This window comes from Carcharhinus amblyrhynchos, chromosome 17 (assembly GCF_965287045.1).
Source record: "Carcharhinus amblyrhynchos chromosome 17, sCarAmb.v2.hapA, whole genome shotgun sequence".
NCBI lineage: Eukaryota > Metazoa > Chordata > Chondrichthyes > Carcharhiniformes > Carcharhinidae > Carcharhinus > Carcharhinus amblyrhynchos.
This window is the reverse complement of record NC_137340.1, coordinates 51068150-51087692: the sequence shown is the minus strand read 5'-3', so window position 1 is coordinate 51087692 and position 19543 is coordinate 51068150. Positions and strand designations below refer to the sequence as shown.

At 42.4% G+C, this 19543-nt stretch overlaps 1 protein-coding gene across 2 annotated transcripts in view; it reads left to right on the top strand.

Moving 5' to 3' along the window:
• zfyve27 (zinc finger, FYVE domain containing 27) overlaps nucleotides 1-19543 on the top strand; it is a 186276-nt gene that overhangs the window by 16463 nt on the left and 150270 nt on the right. For both annotated transcript variants that reach the window (XM_080205935.1, XM_080205936.1), the window contains exons 2-3: nucleotides 3471-3541; nucleotides 5179-5365. In XM_080205935.1, coding sequence (XP_080062061.1) covers nucleotides 3471-3541; nucleotides 5179-5365 — 258 coding nt within the window. The remainder of the gene's footprint in view (nucleotides 1-3470; nucleotides 3542-5178; nucleotides 5366-19543) is intronic.

Here is a 19543-nt window from a genome sequence, read left to right as displayed (position 1 = left end):
TATGTTTTTTAGCACCACATTTGTATGCTGTTCTCTCCAATTCAATTTATCATCTACTTTGACACCTAGATGCTTCTAGCTAATAATATCCACATAATGAATCTTCACAGGAACATTATCATTAACTGTTTTTTTTCCTAAAGTTCGTAACTGGTTCTTTTCTCTTGTTTTTGTTCAGTTTAAGAGAATTGTTATCGCACCATGTTGCTGACTTCTCCATCGAGTTCCTGTTTATTTTGTTATTTCTTGTGAGATTCTTATGTACTATATCATCAGCATATTTCAGGATTGTTGTGTATTCTGACCGACAGCCATTTGTACAGGGGATAAAAAGTAAAGGTGACAGTACACAACCCCTTCTGAAGAAACCCAGTATTGTTAACTTGGACTCCAAGTAAATCCTGGAGACTAACACCAGTTGGATCCTGTTATGAAGGACATCACCAGTCCTTAGTCTGAGAGTGGGATTGATGTCAAAGTTTTTGCATTCTTCAATAAACTTGAGTAGTTGCACGGTATTAAAAGCTGAAGATATATTAACAAAGATATTGTGAGCATAGTTGCCTAATCTATCTGTGTGCCGTTGATGGACCAAGACCAGAACAGGTCATCCACTAACTTATGAGGTTGATAAGCAAACTCTAACTGATCAATATGTGGAACAGGAGGGTTTACAAAAACACTGACACAAAGTGCTTAAAATAATGTTCTTTAGGGAAGGAAGTTTGTCATCTTTATCTGATCTGTCCTACTTGTGACTCCAGAGCCACAGCAATATGGTTGACCTTGGCAGCGAAACACCATCCCATGAGAGAATAACTTTAAGAAAGGACTTCATTCAGCTCAACAGGATGTGATTTCTTGGCAACTGGGACGGTGATGGCTAATTTCCAACAGCAAGAAGCAGTATGCATGCCAAACAAAGACCAGAGGGACAAGAACTACCACCTGACGAGCACATTCCTTAAGAATTTTTCTGCTGACCAGATATGGGCCACACATTTTACATGGCTTCACTTGCTTGAATTGCTTCTCTATTTCCCATTTGTTGATAGTAACACAAAACCTTTGGGTTCCCAAGGTGAAGACTGCTACAGCTTGCCACTCAATTTGAAAGGATTTGTCCAATGCTGCCCTTCCAATGAGAATTAGTTATTTCAGAATTACCAATAAATTTGTTTTATATCTTTCTACTTAGCTTGAATGAGTTTTGTATTGCCTTGAACTCATTTTGTTTTAGACCTTGAAATGTTGAGGTGAAACTTGCAGAATGTTAGCCCGATGTCACAGTTCAAACTAACTTGAAAGAGGTCTGACCAGATAATCCAGCTTCACTTTGTAGATTTAGATTAGATCAGATTCTGGATTAACACTGCATTTATACTATGCAGTGTATACTATATATTGTAGTATAAATATATAGCTATAGTATAAATGTGCTATATAATATGTCACACAGCACAGAAGGAGATCATTTGACCCATCATGTCTGTGCTGGCTCTTTGAAAGACCTATCCAAATAATCCTACTTCCTTGTTCTTTCCCCACAGCCTTGCAGATTTTTTTTTCAATTGTATATTCAATCCCCTTTAGGAAGTTACTGCTTAATGTGCTTTCACCACCCTTTCAGGCAGCATATTCCAAATCATAACTTGCTGCATTATTAGGAATCTCTTCATTTACTCTTTGCCACTTTTTGTTGACGCTACACTTACAGCATGAATGCACATTTACTGATATAACCTGATCCAGCACCAATAGGATTATTAGATTGATTGACAAGATAATCACTGGAATTCCAATGCCCCGCCCACCACAGGAATTCGAACGAGGGGCTGGCAGTGTAAAGTATATTTATTTGTCACAAGTAAGTTTACATTCACACTGCAAATCCCCTAGTCACCATATTCTGGTGCTTGTTTGGGTACACTGAGAGAGAATGTAGCATGGCCAATGCACCTAACCCGCACATCTTTGGACTGTTGGAGGAAACCGGAGCACCCAGAGGAAATGCACACGCATACAGGGAGAAAGTGCAAACTCCACACAAATAGTGACCCAAGCTATGAATCGAACCTGGGTCCCTGGCGTTATGAGGCTGCAGTGTTAACTACTGTGCCACCTCAGGGAAGGTCCATTGACCTTGGGTGGGATTTTGTGGCCTCTGGTCGACTCAAAGTCCTGCCCCATAAGTGTATTGTACTCTAATTCAGGGAGGGAAGGAACATAATCTGAATGGTTTGTGTGATTAAAGTACATTCCAGAGATATCATCAGTAAATATGTTTTTTTATGAAAAGGAAGAGTCTAATTTTAATATTCAGCTGTAATAAATAGAAATACATTCCCCTCCCCCCCCCGGTGTTTCCCCAAATAATTTTAGATTTATAGTATTTTATGATATTTAAATTTTGAAGGCCTATATTTGTGGAAAAAAAAATCCAGAGACTGTTAAGGTAGGGTGACCAGAACAAGGCACTGGATAATTAGAATCTTTTTCTATTTTAAAAGTTTATTTGATGAGCAAAGTCCTTTTAGTTGAAAGTAGCGTATCTGCTGTTAAATTTTCTCCCATCTTCCAGCCAGATATCCCCATCAATGTAGTTTCTACTGCGGAATCGCGAGATGACAATCTGGAACCTTAACTGATCCCACATCTTCTTGGGAGCAGTGAATGTTGAGAGAAGTTTTCAAAGAAGTGTTTAAAGTTATGAAGGGGTTCTGTTTGAGTTTAAATATGGGGAAGTGGCTTCCAGCAGCAGGAAGGCTGGTAACCAGAGGGCACTATTTTTTTAATAGTTTATTTATTGGTCACAAATAAGGTTTATATTCACACCGCAATGAAGTTACTGTGAAATTTCACATTCTGGCACCTGTTCGGGTCAATGCACCTAACTAGCATGTCTTTCACACTGTGGGAGGAAACCCATGCAGACACAGGGAAAATGTGCAAACTCCACACAGGCAGTGACCCAAGCTGGGAATCAAACCCGGGTCCCTGGTGCTGTACTAACCACTGTGCCACCATGTCATCCGCAAAGATTTAAGGTAATTAACAAAAGAACTCGAGGGGAGGAGATGAGGATTTTTATTTTATGCAGTGAGCTTTGATCTGGAATACACTGCTTGAAAAGATGGTGGAAGCAGATTCGTTAGTAAGTTTCAAAAAGAATTTGGATAGGTGCTCCGAGGAGAAATTTACCGTATTACAGGGAAAGAGGAGGGGAGTGGGACCAATTGGATAGCTAATTCAGTGAACTGTCACAAGAACAATGGGCCAAATAGCCGCCTCCTGTGCTGTATGTATCTACGATTTGATAAGCTATATGTTTCCAACTTTGCTTCAATGAAACTGCAGCTCCCATTCTCAAGCAGGCAGCTACAGTCTACGTGTCCTCTGAAGTTAGCATGTTACTAAGGATTTTAGCTGCATGCTGCCAGAATTATTAAATCAAGCTTACTGTTTTGCAGGTGGAAGGCACCCAAATGCTCCATGTTGTGTTGTGTCACACTCAACGTTTTATTCCTGATGCTTACTGAAGGTAAGATTGGAATCATTAATATTAAAATTTAAAAAAATGTTTTTTTTCTCTCTTCAGTAATTTTCCTATTCATTCACTGGCTGGGCCAACATTTATTGCCTGTCTCTAATTGCTCTTGAACTGAACAGTTTTCTAAGCCATTTCAGAGGCCATTTTAAGAGTTAACTTATTGTTGTGGATCTGGAGTCACGTGTAGACCAGATCAGGCAAGGATGGTAGATTTCCTTTAGATAGCTTTTTGCAGCAATCAACAATGGTCACCAATACTGAGACTAACTTCTTTAATTCCAACTTCTGTGGTGGGATATGAACGCATATTTGGCAGAACATTAGCTGAGCCTCTGGATTACTAGTCCAGTGACATTACCACTACACCACTTTCTCTACAGATGGATGCAGTTAGACTGGTGTCCTAATCCTGCCCAGATGAATTGGCCCTGGGTCTGCTGTATTGGCTGTAAGATTCCAATGTGAATGAACATGAATGTCTGTTAACATGGCATTAAATTGATAATGTCATAATCGTAGAATTTTACAGTGGACAAGAAGGCCAGTCAGCCCATTGTACCAAAGGAGTTTTCCATTTAAGATGGAGATGAGAAGTTTCTTCTCTTAGAAGGTCATTAATCTTTGGACTTCTCTAAACTGCAGAGAGCAGTAAAGACTAGGTCATTTCAGAATATTTAAGGTTGAGTTGGACAGATTTTCAATCTACAAAGTCAGGAGGAAAGTAGAAATCGAAGCCACGATCAGATCTTAGTTAATGGTAGAGTAGACTCAAGGGCCTACTCCTGCTCCTATTTCTTGTGTTGTTATTGTGGCTTTTAGTTGGTTACTACCCCAGTCTGTTCTAGTTAATCGAAAATATCACAGTGGTGCAATAGAGGATGTTATTCCGTGCAAAGGAACATTGGAATCTCCTGCTGTGGCTTTGACGGAAGATCAATCAAAATTCTAAACTCCAGAGCAGTAGTGGGCAAACTGCAACCCCAGGGCCACATGTGCCCATCAGGATTTAGAGTTCCGCTGGTTTCCATCCATTTTTCTGACCAGTGTAACTGAAGCAGAGAGGGACACTGGTTGAATGTGAGAGCCGTACACTCCCTCTGCAACCAATCTGCTTCAATATTTATTTGCTTTTACACTTGAAGTTTTATTAAGATATGAATGATGAAGCATTTTCCATAACTTGTTCTGAAATATTCAGCGTATGTTAAATGTATTCAATCTTACTCAAGGGTCATGGTTAGTGAACAAGCTTGATTTTAACCTTGCAGCCCACTGGGATGAAGGCAAGCTACACACATGACCCACTCACTACCCTAGGTTACACATCACTGCTCCAGAACAACTCTGAAGTGGCTTCTTTTGACTTTTCTCCAAGAATCAGGGCATACGATCAGGAGAAGTTCTACTCATTTATTGGGCCATGTGCGTGTAACTTGTGCTCTACCCTATCTGCGAATGCTTGAATGGAGCACAAGAGGAAGCTTGGCTCCTCATCTAACCCATCTACTTGGTGCTGACACAGGTTGCCTGGAAATGTCCCCTATCCCACCAGTAAACATCCCTGCAATTTTTTCTTTGCAGTTTGTACTCAGTGGTCATTTATTGTCTTGTTTTTTTTCTCTCTACAGCTGGCTGGTTTATCCTGTTTGCAGTGTTTATCTCCACCCCTGCTGTACTTGGGTATTTGCAGGCTTGCTGCCAAGAGCAGCTGACTGAGCAGGCCATTACCAGACGGAAAAGTCACAGTGTCCGGAGAGAGGATCTTCAGAAAGTCAAAGTCACCAGGCAGGAAGCTCTGGTAGAAATCAAAACTTTGTGAGTTTGTCTCAGTTTGGTGATAGCGCTTGCAATGATGGTATTTATTTTGGACCTTGGGATATCTGGAGGTGGCACTACGGTTAGCATCATTGCCTCACAGCACCAGGGACCCAAGCTCAATTCTGGCCATGGGTGACTGTGTGGAATTCTGCGTGTTCTCCCTGTGTCGGTGTGAGTTTTCTCCAGGTGCTCCAGTTTCCTCCCACAGACCAAAGATGTGCATGTTGGGTGGATTAGCCAGGCTAAATTGCCCCTTAGAGTCCCAAGATGTGTGAGTTAGATGGATTAGCCACAGTAAATGTACAGGGTTAGGGTGGGACAGATGCTCTGTCAGAGGTGGTGCAGACTCACTGGACTTAAATGCTTCTTCTGCACTGCAGGGATTCTATGGTGATTCTCAGTCCCAAAGCAACTCATAGCCAATAATGTACTTTGGAAATGTAGTCAGCGTTGCAGTGTTGGCTGATAAGTGGAAGTGCTGCAGAGAGGTATGTTACTGGGCCAGTAATCCAGAAGCCTGGGCTAATAATCTTCTTACTGTGCTTACCCCAGTCCAATGTCAGCACCTCCACATCATGGCTAATAATCTGAAGACATGAATTCAAATCCCACCAGGGGAGCTGGAAAGTTTAAATTCAATTAATTAAATAAACCTGAAATAGAAAGCTAGTATCAGTAATGGTGAGCAAGAATTCATCAGTTTGTCATACAGGTTTGTAAATGTGCTTCAGGGAAGAAATCCTGCTATCTTTGCCTGGTCTGTGCCTAACTCTGATACCAGATCCACAGCAATGTGGTTGCTGTTTAAAGTTTCACTGAAAGAGCCTAGCAAACCACTCAGTTGCGTTCAAGAAAGCAGTTACCGCCACCTTTTTTGGGGTGGGGTGGGATGGGTGTAAATGCTGGTCTTGCTGGTGACAAACTATACCCCAGGAAAGAATTAAAAAAGTAGTAGCCAGCCAATAGACACACAGCAAGGTCTCACAGCGATAAGACAATGATTGGGTCGGCTGTTTTGATGATGCTGGCTGTACGGTGAATATTGGTCAGGGCAAACGGGAGAGCGCTCCCTTCTTCAAAGTAGTGCCTTTTACATCCTCTTTACATCTTTCACATCCACCTGAGAGGGTAGTTTGACAGCATCTCTGACAGTGCAGCATTCCTGCTGTACTGTCCTGGGAGCGTAATCGGCCTGAATCTTATAAGTTCGTAAGATATAGGGGCAGGATTAAGCCATTCGGCTCATCAAATCCATTCTGCCATTTAATTATGGCTGAAGTGCTCCTCATCCCCATTTTCCTGTCTTCTCCCCATAACCTTTCAACCCATTCCCAATTAAAAATCTATCTCCTCAAATTTACTCCCTCTCCCAGCATCCACCTCACTTTGAGGTGGCGAATTCCACAGATTCACAACCCTTTGGGAGAAGTAGTTTCTCCTCAATTCTGTTTTAAATTTTCTACCCCTTATCCTAAGACTATGACGTCTCGTCCTAGAATGCCCCACAAGAGGAAGCGTCTGCTCCACATCTACTTTATCCATACCTTTTGTCATCTTGTATATCTCAATTTGATTTCCCCAATTCTTCTAAATCTCAGAGAGTATAGGCCTAAACCATGCTTGTGTTCAGTTATCTGCAAATGGGGTTTGAACCCACAATGTTTGACCGAGTGTGAAGGCACTGTCTCTCCCCTTGTTATGATAGAAACACTCAAACTGCGTACCATGGATCAAAATCTAGAGATTTTTCTTTTAATTTATGCGGTCCTAAAAATGGTTATTCTTGAGGCTGCTGCCTCTTTGATGACTCAATAGAAATACCGTAGTTCTGTTAGCTTTTTTTATTCTTGGACTATGGACGTCATTGGCTAGGCCAGCATTTATTGTCCATCCTTAATTACCTTTGAGAAGGTGGCGGTGAACTGCCTTCTTAAACTGCTGCAGTTCCTGAGGTGTACGTACACCCACAGTGCTATTAGGAAGTGAGTTCCAGGATTCTGGCAACAGCGAAAGACGGTGATACGTTTCCACATCAGAATGGTGAATGACTTGGAGGGAATTTCCAGGGGGAGGTGTTTCTAGATGGTTGCGGGTATGGAAGGTGCTGTTTGAGGTGGATGTATCTTGAAGATGGCACACTCTGCTGCCACTCTCAGTTGTGAAGGGAGTGAATGTAGATATGGTGCCAATCAGTTGGGCTGCTTTGTCCTGGATAATGTCAAGCTTTGAGTGTTGTTGGAGCTGCACTCGTGCAGGCAAATGGCGGAAAGTATCCAAAGCTTGAAGTATCTGCAAAATAATGAATATTGACTGTAACCTCCTCAAGTAGCTTGAGAGGCTACTAACTATTTGCCTTGGCAGCCATTAAGACAAAATACTTGTTTACTTTGAGGATTTCTGTGCCAGAAGAGCAGCAATTTTTGAATATTCACCCTTTTTGTGCAAAATGTACTTGTAAAAATAAATTAGAGCATTACACAAGAGTTTTTCTATTCTAGTAATTGGAATTAAGCAATGTCGTTAACACAGCTGGGTAAGAGTGCAATGCCAAAATCAGTCATACAGAGAATTCAAATTAAGAGGAGGAGATGATATTGGTATTTGTACTGTGGACCATTACCAGTGTATAAAGGTTGCTGTCAGCCTGTAGTGAACTGTTCACATTGCATCCTAATTTCAGCTAGTTGAGGAAATGGATGTTTAATGATCTTTTGTTCCCAACTCCTCCCAGCCATTTCCTCTCAACGCGACATCGCGCTGGCAAATTCTCCAGAGCTGTGGTGGGGGGAGGAGAGGTTACTCCTGTTTGTTCATTGCATCTTTTGTTTCCACACCACGTGAGCCGCAGAGTGCTTGCTTTGACTGCCTGTTTCATCCTTCTCCAGTTCCACCTTTGTCCCCGCTCTATTGATTTTGTCTGTCTGTTGCTCCATAATGGAAACTGCGGATAAATGTAGAGTCAACACGATAGAAGAAACAATACTTCTTCGAACTCTTACAGCAAAGACTGACTTGGGACAATTACCACATCAATGACACTACATGAATACAACTTGTTTCCTACATAACAATGTTGCAAAGTAATTTGTAAAATTGTGATTCTTAGCATTATAGTTATCTACATAGGGCAGGCTGAGAGAGCTTGGGACTACACTCCAGAAACATTGACAGAAAGGTTAGAGTATTTCTATTGTGAAGATACCACAGTTGAGTGTGACAGGCTTTTTTAAAGTCAAAATTTATTAGTCACAAGTAAATACTGCAATGAAGTTACTGTGAAATTCCCCTAGTTGCCACAATCCCGTGCCCGTTCGGGTCAATGCACCTACGCAGCACATCTTTCAGACTGCTGGAGGATACCCACGGGGAGAACGTGCAAACTCCACACAGACAGTGACCCAAGCTGGGATCGAACCCGGGTTCCTGGCGCTGTGAGGCTGCAGTGCTAACCGCCGTGTCATGCTAACCTGGATAGACCGGAGCCTTTTCCTGCCTGTTATTGTTTGTATATATATTTAAAGAGCTTTGCGATATTAGCTCCAGATTTGACTATTGCAGTGTTCTCCTAAAGTTAAAATGTATTTATTGGTCTCAAGTAGGCTTACATTAACACTGTAATGAAGTTACTCTGAAAATCCCTGAGTCACTACAGTTTGGCAGCTGTTCGGATACACTGAGGGAGAATTTAGATGGCTAATTCACCAACCTTTTGGTCTGTGGGAGGAAACTGGAGCACCCAGAGGAAACCCACGCAGACATGGAGAATACATGCAAACTCCATACACAGTGACCCAAGCTAGGAATCGAACCTGTGTTCCTGGTGCTATCAGGTAGCAGTTCTAGCCACTGTGCCACCATGTTGCCCCTGTTCAACCTCCCAGCCTCTAGCTTACATAATTTTCACCTTATCCAGTATTCTGTAGGCTGTATTCTGTCCCATGCTATGCCCCAGTCACCTATCACCCCTCTCTACCTGATCAGCTTCCACTGCTGCAATATCTCATTGTTGTGTTCAAATTATTTCATTGCTTTCCCTCCTACAGCTACCCTCCCTAACTTGGTTCCAGCAATTCCAGCCTCTTGTACATCCTCCCCACTGTTGGTGGTTGTGCCTGTCATCTCCGACGCTCCATCTTTGAAATTTCTTCCCTTGTTTTGTATGGTTTGAGGAGCAAAGGAGTAATACAGCACAGGAACAAGCTGGTATAAGATAATAGTACAGCAGAGGAATGGGCGGCATGGCACAGTGGTTAGCACTACTGTCTCACAGCTCCAGGGGCCTGCATTCAATTCCAAGCTTGGATCACTGCCTGTGTGGAATTTGCACATTCTCCCTGTGTCCACGTGGTTTCCTCTGGGTGCATTGGCCGTCATAAATTGCCCCTTAGCGTCCTGGGATGCAGAGAGCGAGGGATTAGTGGGGTAAATATGTGGAGATACCTGGATAAAGTCTCAGTGGGATTGTTGTCAGTGCAGACTCGATGGGCTGAATGTCCTCCTTGTGCACTGTAGGGTTTCTGTCACTTATCAGGCTCTTTGGCTCTCCAAACCTGCACCGATCATGTTGTCCTATCTAGACCAGCGGCCTGTATCCCTCTATTCCCTGTCTGTTCATGTGTCTATCCAGATAATGCCATTAACGTATCCGCCTCAACCTTCTTACCTGGCAGTGCATTCCAGGCCCCTACCACCCTCTGTAAAAACAAACTTGTCCCACAGCAGAAACTGCTGTCACAGTGAGGAAACCATCAGGTTCCCTCACTGGCCCAAAGACCTGCTGGAGAGCACATGCAACTCCAGCACGTCTGCCTCAAACCTGACTGGGGGGTAAAATGTTATTGTGCTCCATGGTTTGGTCAGGGTTTCTGCAGTTACAGTCTGGCGGGGTCTTGAGATGCTACAGGTGGCCACACCGTCATATCCAATGGTATTGAGGGTTACCTACATGCTCCAGGGTGGAGGGGGTGAGATTGGAGCATGGTTGTTGAAGTGTTGGGTTTGAGACGGTGTGTTTGTCTGAGAAGGTGTTTGCTGCCAAAACTGCCCTCTAGGTTTCATCACTGTAATGGAGTTGGAGATATTTAACTTGTGTCCAAGGGAGACATCATATAGCCATATGATGAATTGAGAGTCTCAAAGGTCTCTATGGATGGACAGGCCCAGTTATTGCTGACATGAGTTATTTCTCTTTGCATTGCTGTATCCTGTCAAATGGAGGGAGGGGCGTTTATGAGAGGATCAGTAGCCACTAAGAAATATTTCTTCCCTAAACCCTTCTCTCTCTCTCTCTCTCCCCCTCCTTCATGCCATCTCCCTTTAAAGACCTTTCATCAACCTCCTATTTGTCCATTTCTAGTTTCCTTTTAGGAAGGTGATGCTGATCTTCCATTTGAATTGTTGCATTCTAAAGGTGAAGCTGCTCGTACCAATGCCCTTGGATCAGGAGTTGCAGAAATTTGTAACGATGAAGAGACTGATATATGACCAGGCTTTTGAAGGGTGGGGCTAATGGTGTTTGTGTGACTTGAAGAGGATCTTGTTGTCTTATTTGGAGTTGCCAGGTACCGGCTGTCCTTGTGCTTTTAGGACTGGCAGCGCCTGAGAGAAGCAGAGTCAATGTTTTAGGAATACCTGCTTGGGTAGCTTAGTGTTGAATTATATTTGATAATGCTTCTGTGAAATGTCTTTTGCTATTTTACAATGCTAGAGGTGCTTTATAAAACAGTGTTGCTTTAAGTGGGCAACATAATGGACGTGATATCATTAGTGCCTAGTGTGGGAAGCAGGCAGAGAAGAAACAGCAAAGTGAAAGGATATACACACTGTAAATAAAGCTCCATTATTTTAAACCCTCCCTACTCCCTAGCATCATCCTCCAATACACAACATAAACACTAGTGATGGGGATGATGAACGGTGCTTGTCAGCCACCCAGGGAGACCAATTCGCCGAAGAAAAAGTCGGGATCAGAAAAGTTAGAAATGAAGCTTTTCTCATGACCTGACAGGCTAGGTGGATGTGAGTAATGATACTCTGTGGTGGTTAGAGCTGAGTGTGTAAAAATCCTTGGGGTATTGCCTTGTGTGAAAGAAAACTCGAGGTAATTGCTGGAAATGCGTTGTGAAGTGTGCACAGGGAAATGTCCATTAGTAGAAGAACGGCTGGAATCTTTGGCATTTTGGAATCCTTTGAAAATGGGAAGTGAGGGAGCTCCTATACTGGATGTTTTGACTATTTTGCGCAGGTAAACAAAATAGCTGAAGGTATTGTTATAAAGCTGAGGTTGATTTTCCCCCCAACAAGGACTAACACTGAAACGCCCAAAGAAGAGTACCTCGCCTTATAGTTTGTAAAAAGTGTGTGTGCAGTGATGTGATTATTCTTCAGGAACTCCTAGTGGTTAAATACAAAATAAATCCTTGACACTCTCTAAAATCAACACACAACAATTTATTTATCTAATTATCAGTGAACAAATTAACTAAACTATTAACAAACTGAATAAATCCCTTAACTATTCCCGAATAAAACAAGGTTCTAATGAATGTTGTTCAAACAAATACAACTCCCGCTCATTGACAAAATAGAATTTCATCATTCTCTGAATTACAACCAGGAATGGTGTCTTCTGGAATATTCTGGGTCTTCTCTGTTGATTCTTCTGTCTGGAACTTCTTTCTTCTTTGGTACCTTTGCTATCTAGATGGTGCTTTCTCGAAGACACAGATGAAGCTCTGAGAGCTAGCGATTCTCTGTCTTTTTTGTCCCACTGCCCCCTCTTTTATACCTGTGATGACATATCAATATTTCCCACAATAGGATTGTGATTAATTTAGGGGTTTCAAACAAAAAAGGCCCAACTTGTCCAAGCCACCCTAAGGGCCTGTTTCTCTGCTGTAAACCTCTATGACTTTATGGTTCTAGGTTGTCAAAGGCATCAGATTTAAATTTAATAGGTTCTTGGTATCTAAATACTTAATTCAAATTGATTGGCTAAATTCAAAAGCCTGTTGTCTTGGTATCACTGCTGCTTGTTGTTTGATATAAATGTTTCATTTTGGGCTCTGTGTATTTTTTAAACCTTTAAGCACAGAAAAAGCACCACATTTTAAAAGGACCATGCAAATGCTACTCAACACCTCCCCCCCCCCCCCCCCCCCCACCCAGTATTTTACAATTTCACTATTCTTACAGACACCAAATTCTAACTTCCTACCTCGCAATCTATAATTGCTCTACCCAACATCGCAAAATATTCAGGTGCCCACTTTCCTGAGAGTGATTGGGGTGGGGAAGGGGGTGCAGGGAAAGGTTTAATTTCCTCTGTAGTTTAGTGTAACTGAAACATTTGCAAACCGAGGGTAACCTTACTCTGAAAGAGACCGTGGAAATTGCTGTTTCAGTGGAACTGGCTGCAAAGGATGCTTTGCAATTGAGTTTGTGTATTCGAATACACACCGTGTCAGCTGAATCGACACCCAAAGCTGTTGAGACTCGTACATGTTACTGATGTACAGAGCCAGGCCATTCTGCAGCTGAATGCTGGTGTAAAGACATGGTATATATCGAAGCTGTGACAAAGGACACATACAGTGTGCGTGCTGGAAATAAAAGCAAGTTCTAAGTAAAGATAAGAAACAAAAACAAATCAAAGCAACATTGAAACAAGATAGAAATGTTGTACAAAAGAGTCAAGAAAAACATAGCCAATCTCAGTCTGAGCAGGAATTACCACTGAATGTACAAACCATTGCTGATGCTACACACCGATACTGGGTCACTCCACTGTGAGTAAGGATGGAAGTTGACACTGGGGCAGCAGTCTTGCTGGTGCCAGAGACCACTTACAAGGAGAAATTTAAAAAAGTTTCCTTAAGGCCATCAGGGAGAGTGCTGACGACATATGCAGAAGAAGTGGCTCCATTGAACGGCTACGTCGAAGTAGCTGTACAAGTGGGCACGTTTGTCTCTACATGCAGGTTTGTCGGTAGGACACTGAAGAGTGTAGTAGAACAAGAGGGATCTTCACTGAACAGAGGGATCAGTGAAACACTGATACGTAATTCCCTAAAAGTGGCGTCACAGGTGGATAGGGTCATAAAGAGTGCTTTTTTAACACCAGCCTTTATAAATCAAAGTATTGAGAATAAGACTTGGAACGTTATGGTGAGTTTGTGTAAGACATTGGTGAGGCCGAATTTAGAATATTGTGTGCAGTTTTGGTCACCTAATTACAGGAAGGATATTAATAAAGTTGAAAGAGTGCAGAGAATGTTTACAAGGATGTTGCCAGGATTTGAGAAACTGAGTTACAGAGAAAGGTTGAATAGGTTAGGACTTTATCCCCTGGAGCGTAGAAGAATGAGGGGAGATTTGATAGAGGGGTATAAAATTACGATGGGTATAGATAGAGTGAATGCAAGCAGCCTTTTTCCACTGAGGCTAGGGAAGAACAAAACTAGAGGACATGGGTTAAGGGTGAAGGGGGAAAAGTTTAAAGGGAATATTGGGGTGCGGGGGGTGTTCTTCATCTGGCAGCTCATTCCACACTCCCACCACTCTGTGTGAAGTGGTAAATGCAGGCTCACTTTTAATATTTAAGAAAGACTTGGACAGGTACATGGATGAGAGGGGTGTGGAGGGATATGGCCCAGGTGCAGGTCAGTGGGATTAGGCAGTAAAGTGGTTCGGCACAGCCAAGCAGGGCTAAAAGACCTGTTCCTGTGCTGTAATGTTCTATGGTGCTATGTAATGAAGGACAACTATCCAGCACTGATGGGTCAAACATGGTTTGAGAAGATTCGGCTGAACTAGGCAGAAGTCAACATGGTGACCAATGGAGAATCGGGCCCCACAAACATTTTAAAGAAACACACTATTGTTTTGACAGAGAATTTAGGGAGCCTGAAAGATAATACAGTTAAACTGAAAATAAAAGAAGGAAGTGAAACAAAATCCTCGTGCCATGTGATTAGGCCGAAGATGGAAGCTGACTCGGAATGATTGGTGAAGATGGGGGTTTTGGAACCTGTCAGCATCAGTGAATGGGCTGCACCAATAGTCATCAATAAGGGTAGATAGTTAAGGATTTGCAGACTTCAAGATTATCATTAATCGTGTGTTATATGCAGAACGGCGCACATTGAAGAGCTGTTTGTGGGATTGGCAGGGGACCAACATTTCTGTGAAATTGGCCTGAGCCAGGCCTACTTGCAGACAAATGTAGACAAGAAGTCACAGGAACCTCTGATGATCATGGCACGCAAAGGCTTGTTCTGGCACAGAAGATTGCCATTTAGAATCACATCAGCTCCTGCTTGCTTCAGACAGCAATGGACCAGATCCTGAGTGGACTGAGCAGGTCCAGTCTAATTTGGATGACACTGTAGTCACTGGAGGAGATGAAGAGGAACAGCTTCAAAAGTTGGATGCTACTCTCCAGAGATTGGAAGACTGCGACCTGAGAGTCTGCAAGGACAAGTGCGAGGTCTTCCAAACTTCCGCTGATTATTTGGGACATGTAAATGATGCCACTAGTCTGCACAATTCTCCTTCTAGGGTTATGGTAATTTCAGAGGTGCATACGTCTTAGAAAATTAACCAGTTACATTCCTCCTTGGGATTGTTGAACTATTACGGAAGATTTGTACCAAACTTGGCAACCATTCTCAAATCATTACATAACCCTCGTGCCTGAAACAAGATGTGGAATTGGTCAGATCAATGCAATAATGTCTTCATGCAAGCCAAAGAAGCATTATTTAAGCCTGAGCTCTTATGGTTTTTGATCCTACTCTACCCTCATAGTTGGCATGTGAAGCATTCCCTTGTGATGAAGGACCGGTGGTCTCCCACGTTATGCCATCGAGTGAAGAAAGAGCCATTGCTTTTGTGTTTTAAGCCTTGAGCAAGGCTGAAAGTAACTGTGCACAGATTGAAAGGGAAGTGTTCGGAATCATCTTTGGAGTAAAGAAACTCCTTCAGTTTCTGTACAGAAGAGAACTTACATTGTTGATGGACCGTTGTTTGCTAACTACCATTTCTGGACCATTCGCAGTCATTAGCAGCAAGTAGAATGCAAATATGGGCATTGCTGTTGCCTGCATATTCTTAGATCGTTAACTATTGACAATTAAATCTACATGTAATGCAGATAGACTTTCAAGATCGCCACTACCAGGGAGTTCTTCAGACTGCTCAAGTGGGAATATCTTCTACTTTCAACACCTAGACAACACACCTGTCACTTCTAGACAAGTGAGGAAACACACACAGATTGACCCTGTGCCCTCAGAAATAATGGATCTGGTTTTACGAGGAAAGACTTCGGAGCTAACACCTAATCTGAAACCCGACTACCCCAGGAAATTAGAGCTGTTGGTAGTCAGGAAATCTTTGTGGGCTCAGAGTGACCATTCCACCACCATTGAGAAAGTGAGTGTTAGAAAAGTTACCTTTGGGCTATTGTGGAATCATGCGCATGGAGGAAATAGCCAAGTTAGTTCTGGTGGCCAAGACTGGATGCTGAAATTTGAAGAGAGAATCAAAGCATGTTCTTCTTATGCAAAGGTAAGAAACCTGCCACCCTTAGAACCGCTGCACCCATGGAATGGCCTGAAGTGGCTTGGCAATGAGTCAATGTGGATTTTGCAGGATTTTTCAAAGAGCATGTGTTCTTAGCAATGGTTGATGGTCACACCAAATGGCCAGAGGTTGCTCATCTGAGAAGGCCATTGAGAAGCTCAAGGAAGTATTTGGTAGTTTTGGATTCCCTGAACAATTGGTAACTGACAGTGGACCTTAATATGTCTCTCAAGAATTTGAAAGTTTCTTATAAGAGAATGGTATTCCACGTGTTAGGTCCATCCTGCTCCTAATGGACCAGCAGAACGGTTCTTCCAAACCATGAAAGGTACTTTCAGAACAACCAGGGAACAAGGTTCACTGATCAAACGCCTTATTTTATATAAGCGGAATATTATAGTCAGCTAGGCAATGCCACACAAATGGTTCAGGTCAAAGCTGTACCATTTCTGCTCACAAATGGTGGAGAACCATTTCAAAAATGAGAAGATTTTAAAATGCATTATTAATATGCATTTTATTATTATATGTTTAGGTTGTTCCATGCACATCCTCATCTTCAGTGAGGGTGAAACCTAACATTGCACTGGTGCAGAAGGCAAGACTGAGGCCTTCTTAGCCATGTACCCATTTTCAGCCAGAAGTACAGAGTTGATACACCTTCCCGGCTTCTTCATGAGGCTTCCATCATCACCAATGCTTCTAACCAATTTGATCCACTCCAGAAATTGCTGAATGCATAAGATACAGCAAATGCCATGAGTCCTGATCACATCGTCATCACAGTGCTGAAGATCTGTGCTCCAAATCTAGCTCATGGACCTTTCATGAAAATATTGGGATTGAAATCCACTGGAAAAGCCATAAGCCCCTTTCCTGACCCTTTTGTTTTACTTATTGTGATCTTGAAAGCCAGGCTCTTATAATTTAAGTTTGATGTGGAGACTCCGGCATTGGACTGGGTGGGCACAGTAAGAAGTCTCACATCACCAGGTTAAAGTCCAACAGGTTTATTTGTAATCAGGAGCTTTTGGAGCACCGCGCCTTCATCAGGTGATGAAGGATGAAATTTAACTTTGAGCCTGGTGCACTCTTCCTGTGACATTTTTGAGTACATTCCACTGCCTCTCTTGAAGCTTCAAAGGTGTGTGTGTGTGTGCATGTGTATGCTGTGCATTCTAATATCTCTGCTGTTAATTTGGTGTCTTACATGAAGAACGTGCCAGAGAGAAAGTATCCTTCGTATTTGATCATGTTTTCATTTAATTTCTTTGTGAGAGGGAAAGAACAATGGCCAATAATATGTCAGCGAGTGCTTCAGTCAGTTTGGTAACCATGCCTCCTATATCCTCATTCATGATTTGGATGAGAATTTAGGAGGAATGGTTAGTAAGTTTCCACATGACACTAAGATTGGTGGCATTGTGGACAGTGAAGAAGGTTATCTTGGATTGAAACAGGATCTTGATCAATTGGGCCAGTTGGCTGACAAATGGCAAATGGAGTTTAATTTAGATATATGCAAAGTGACGCATTTTGGTAGGTTGAACCAGGGCAGGACTTACTCAGTTAATGGTAGAGTGCTGGGGAGAGTTACAGAGCAAAGAGATCTAGGGGTATAGGTTCATTGCTGCTTGAGAGTGAAATCACAGGTGGACAGAGTGGTGAAGAAGGCATTCAGCATGCTTGGTTTCATTGGTCAGAACATTGAATACAGGTGTTGGACCATCTTGTTGAAGTTACACAAGACGTTGGTAAGGCAACACTTGGAATACTGTGCGCAGTTCTGGTCACCCTGCTATAGAAAGGTTATTATTAAACTAGAAAAAGTGCAGAAAAGATTTACTAGAATGCTACTGGGACTTGATGGTTTGAATTATAAGGAGAGACTGAATAGACTGGGACTTTATTCTCTGGAGTGCAGCAGGCTGAGGGATGATCTTATAGAGATCTATAAAATAATGAGGAGCATTGATCAGCTAGATAGTCAATGTTTTTTCCCAAAGGTAGGGGAGTCTGAAACTGGAGGGCATAGGTTTAAGGTGAGAGAGGAAAGATACAAAAGTGTTCAGAAGGGCAATTTTTTCACACAGAGGGCGATGATGTCTGGAACCAGCTGCCAGAGGTAGTAGTAGAGGCGGGTACAACTTTGTCCTTTAAAAAGCATTTAGACAGTTACATTAGTATGATGGGTACAGAGGGATATGGGCCAAGTCTGGGGAATTGGGACTGGTTTCGATGTTTTAAAAAAAAGGGCAGCATGGACAAGTTGGGCCAAAGGGCCTATTTCCATGCTGTAAACCCCTATGACTCTATCTATGTGCTGTGGAAATGAAAATGTTGGAAAGGTTGGTCACGAATCTGAGAGGGAAAGTTTGAGTAATTTTTGTGTGTGACCTTTGGTGAGAAACATCCTGCTTCTGCCGAGTGACTCCCATTGGGAGCATTCTTGCTTCTTGAATCAAAAATTTGTGGACTTTTAGCTCCTCCCACCGCTGGGACTTGAGTGTGTGAATTAGATGATGCACGATTGTGGTGCTGAGAGAGCGTTCACTGTCGGAGCACCCATCCTTTGTTTCAGGATGTTATAAGGTGGCGCCTGCCCATTTCGGATGTCATGAATGGCCCAATGGCAGTATTTGGTGGAAAAAAGCAAGTAACAGTTTTTTCCGGGTATCCGAGCCAATATTTTTGCTGGACCATAATCACCAATAACAAGCTTTAAATGACCATTAATTTCATTTGCAGAATGCTTTTGACCAAAGTCAGTTGAAGTATTTCTCCAAATTACTGTATTTTAGAAAATAATCTACATAATTCTTTGTCCAAGGAGATTGGCACATCTCCAGCAGTTTGTTTTTTCTTTAGATTTGTAGCATTTGTAGATTTTCCTTTTCTTTCCACCTTGTGTTTAGAGTGCGAGGCTGTTGGGATGATGGGTTTTTGATAAGCGAGGGGATTAAAGGTTATGGGGAGAGGGCGGGAATGTGGAACTGAGCCACGACAGATCAGCCATGATCTTATTGAATGGTGGGGCAGGCTTGAAGGGCTAGATGGCCTACTCCTGCTCCTATTTCTCATGTTCTTATGTATAAATAATGGAAAATCTCTACTTGTGTTCATAAAGAAAATGGCATCCCCAACATTAATTCAGGATGAACACACACTGGGTAAAGGCTTGTTTTCCCAGTGTCCATCATTTCAAGTTCCAATATTTATTTATTTTTTCTTGACACCTCCTGTTCTCAACATATCAAGTCAGCTGGATGTGGTTATATGAATGTTAACAGCCCTCTGCTACCTTGCCAGGCTGCACATGAAGCATTGGCCATTTGCACGCACTTGCTTTCTTGCTCCCCCTCCGTTATACTGTTATAGTTGCTGCAGCACTGCTCCACCTCAGATCAATGAACTCAAAACTAGAGAACTAATCATGCCATGAATTTGCTGATGTCCTTTATTTCTCGAACTGGACTGATTTTGTTTGATAAAAGAGTTTAAAAGAAAATTGATGATTTGAAATTGGGCATATTTAATACCTTGAGGAGCTGGGGAGTTGAGAACAGAGGTGCTCATCTATGGTTTCTCAAA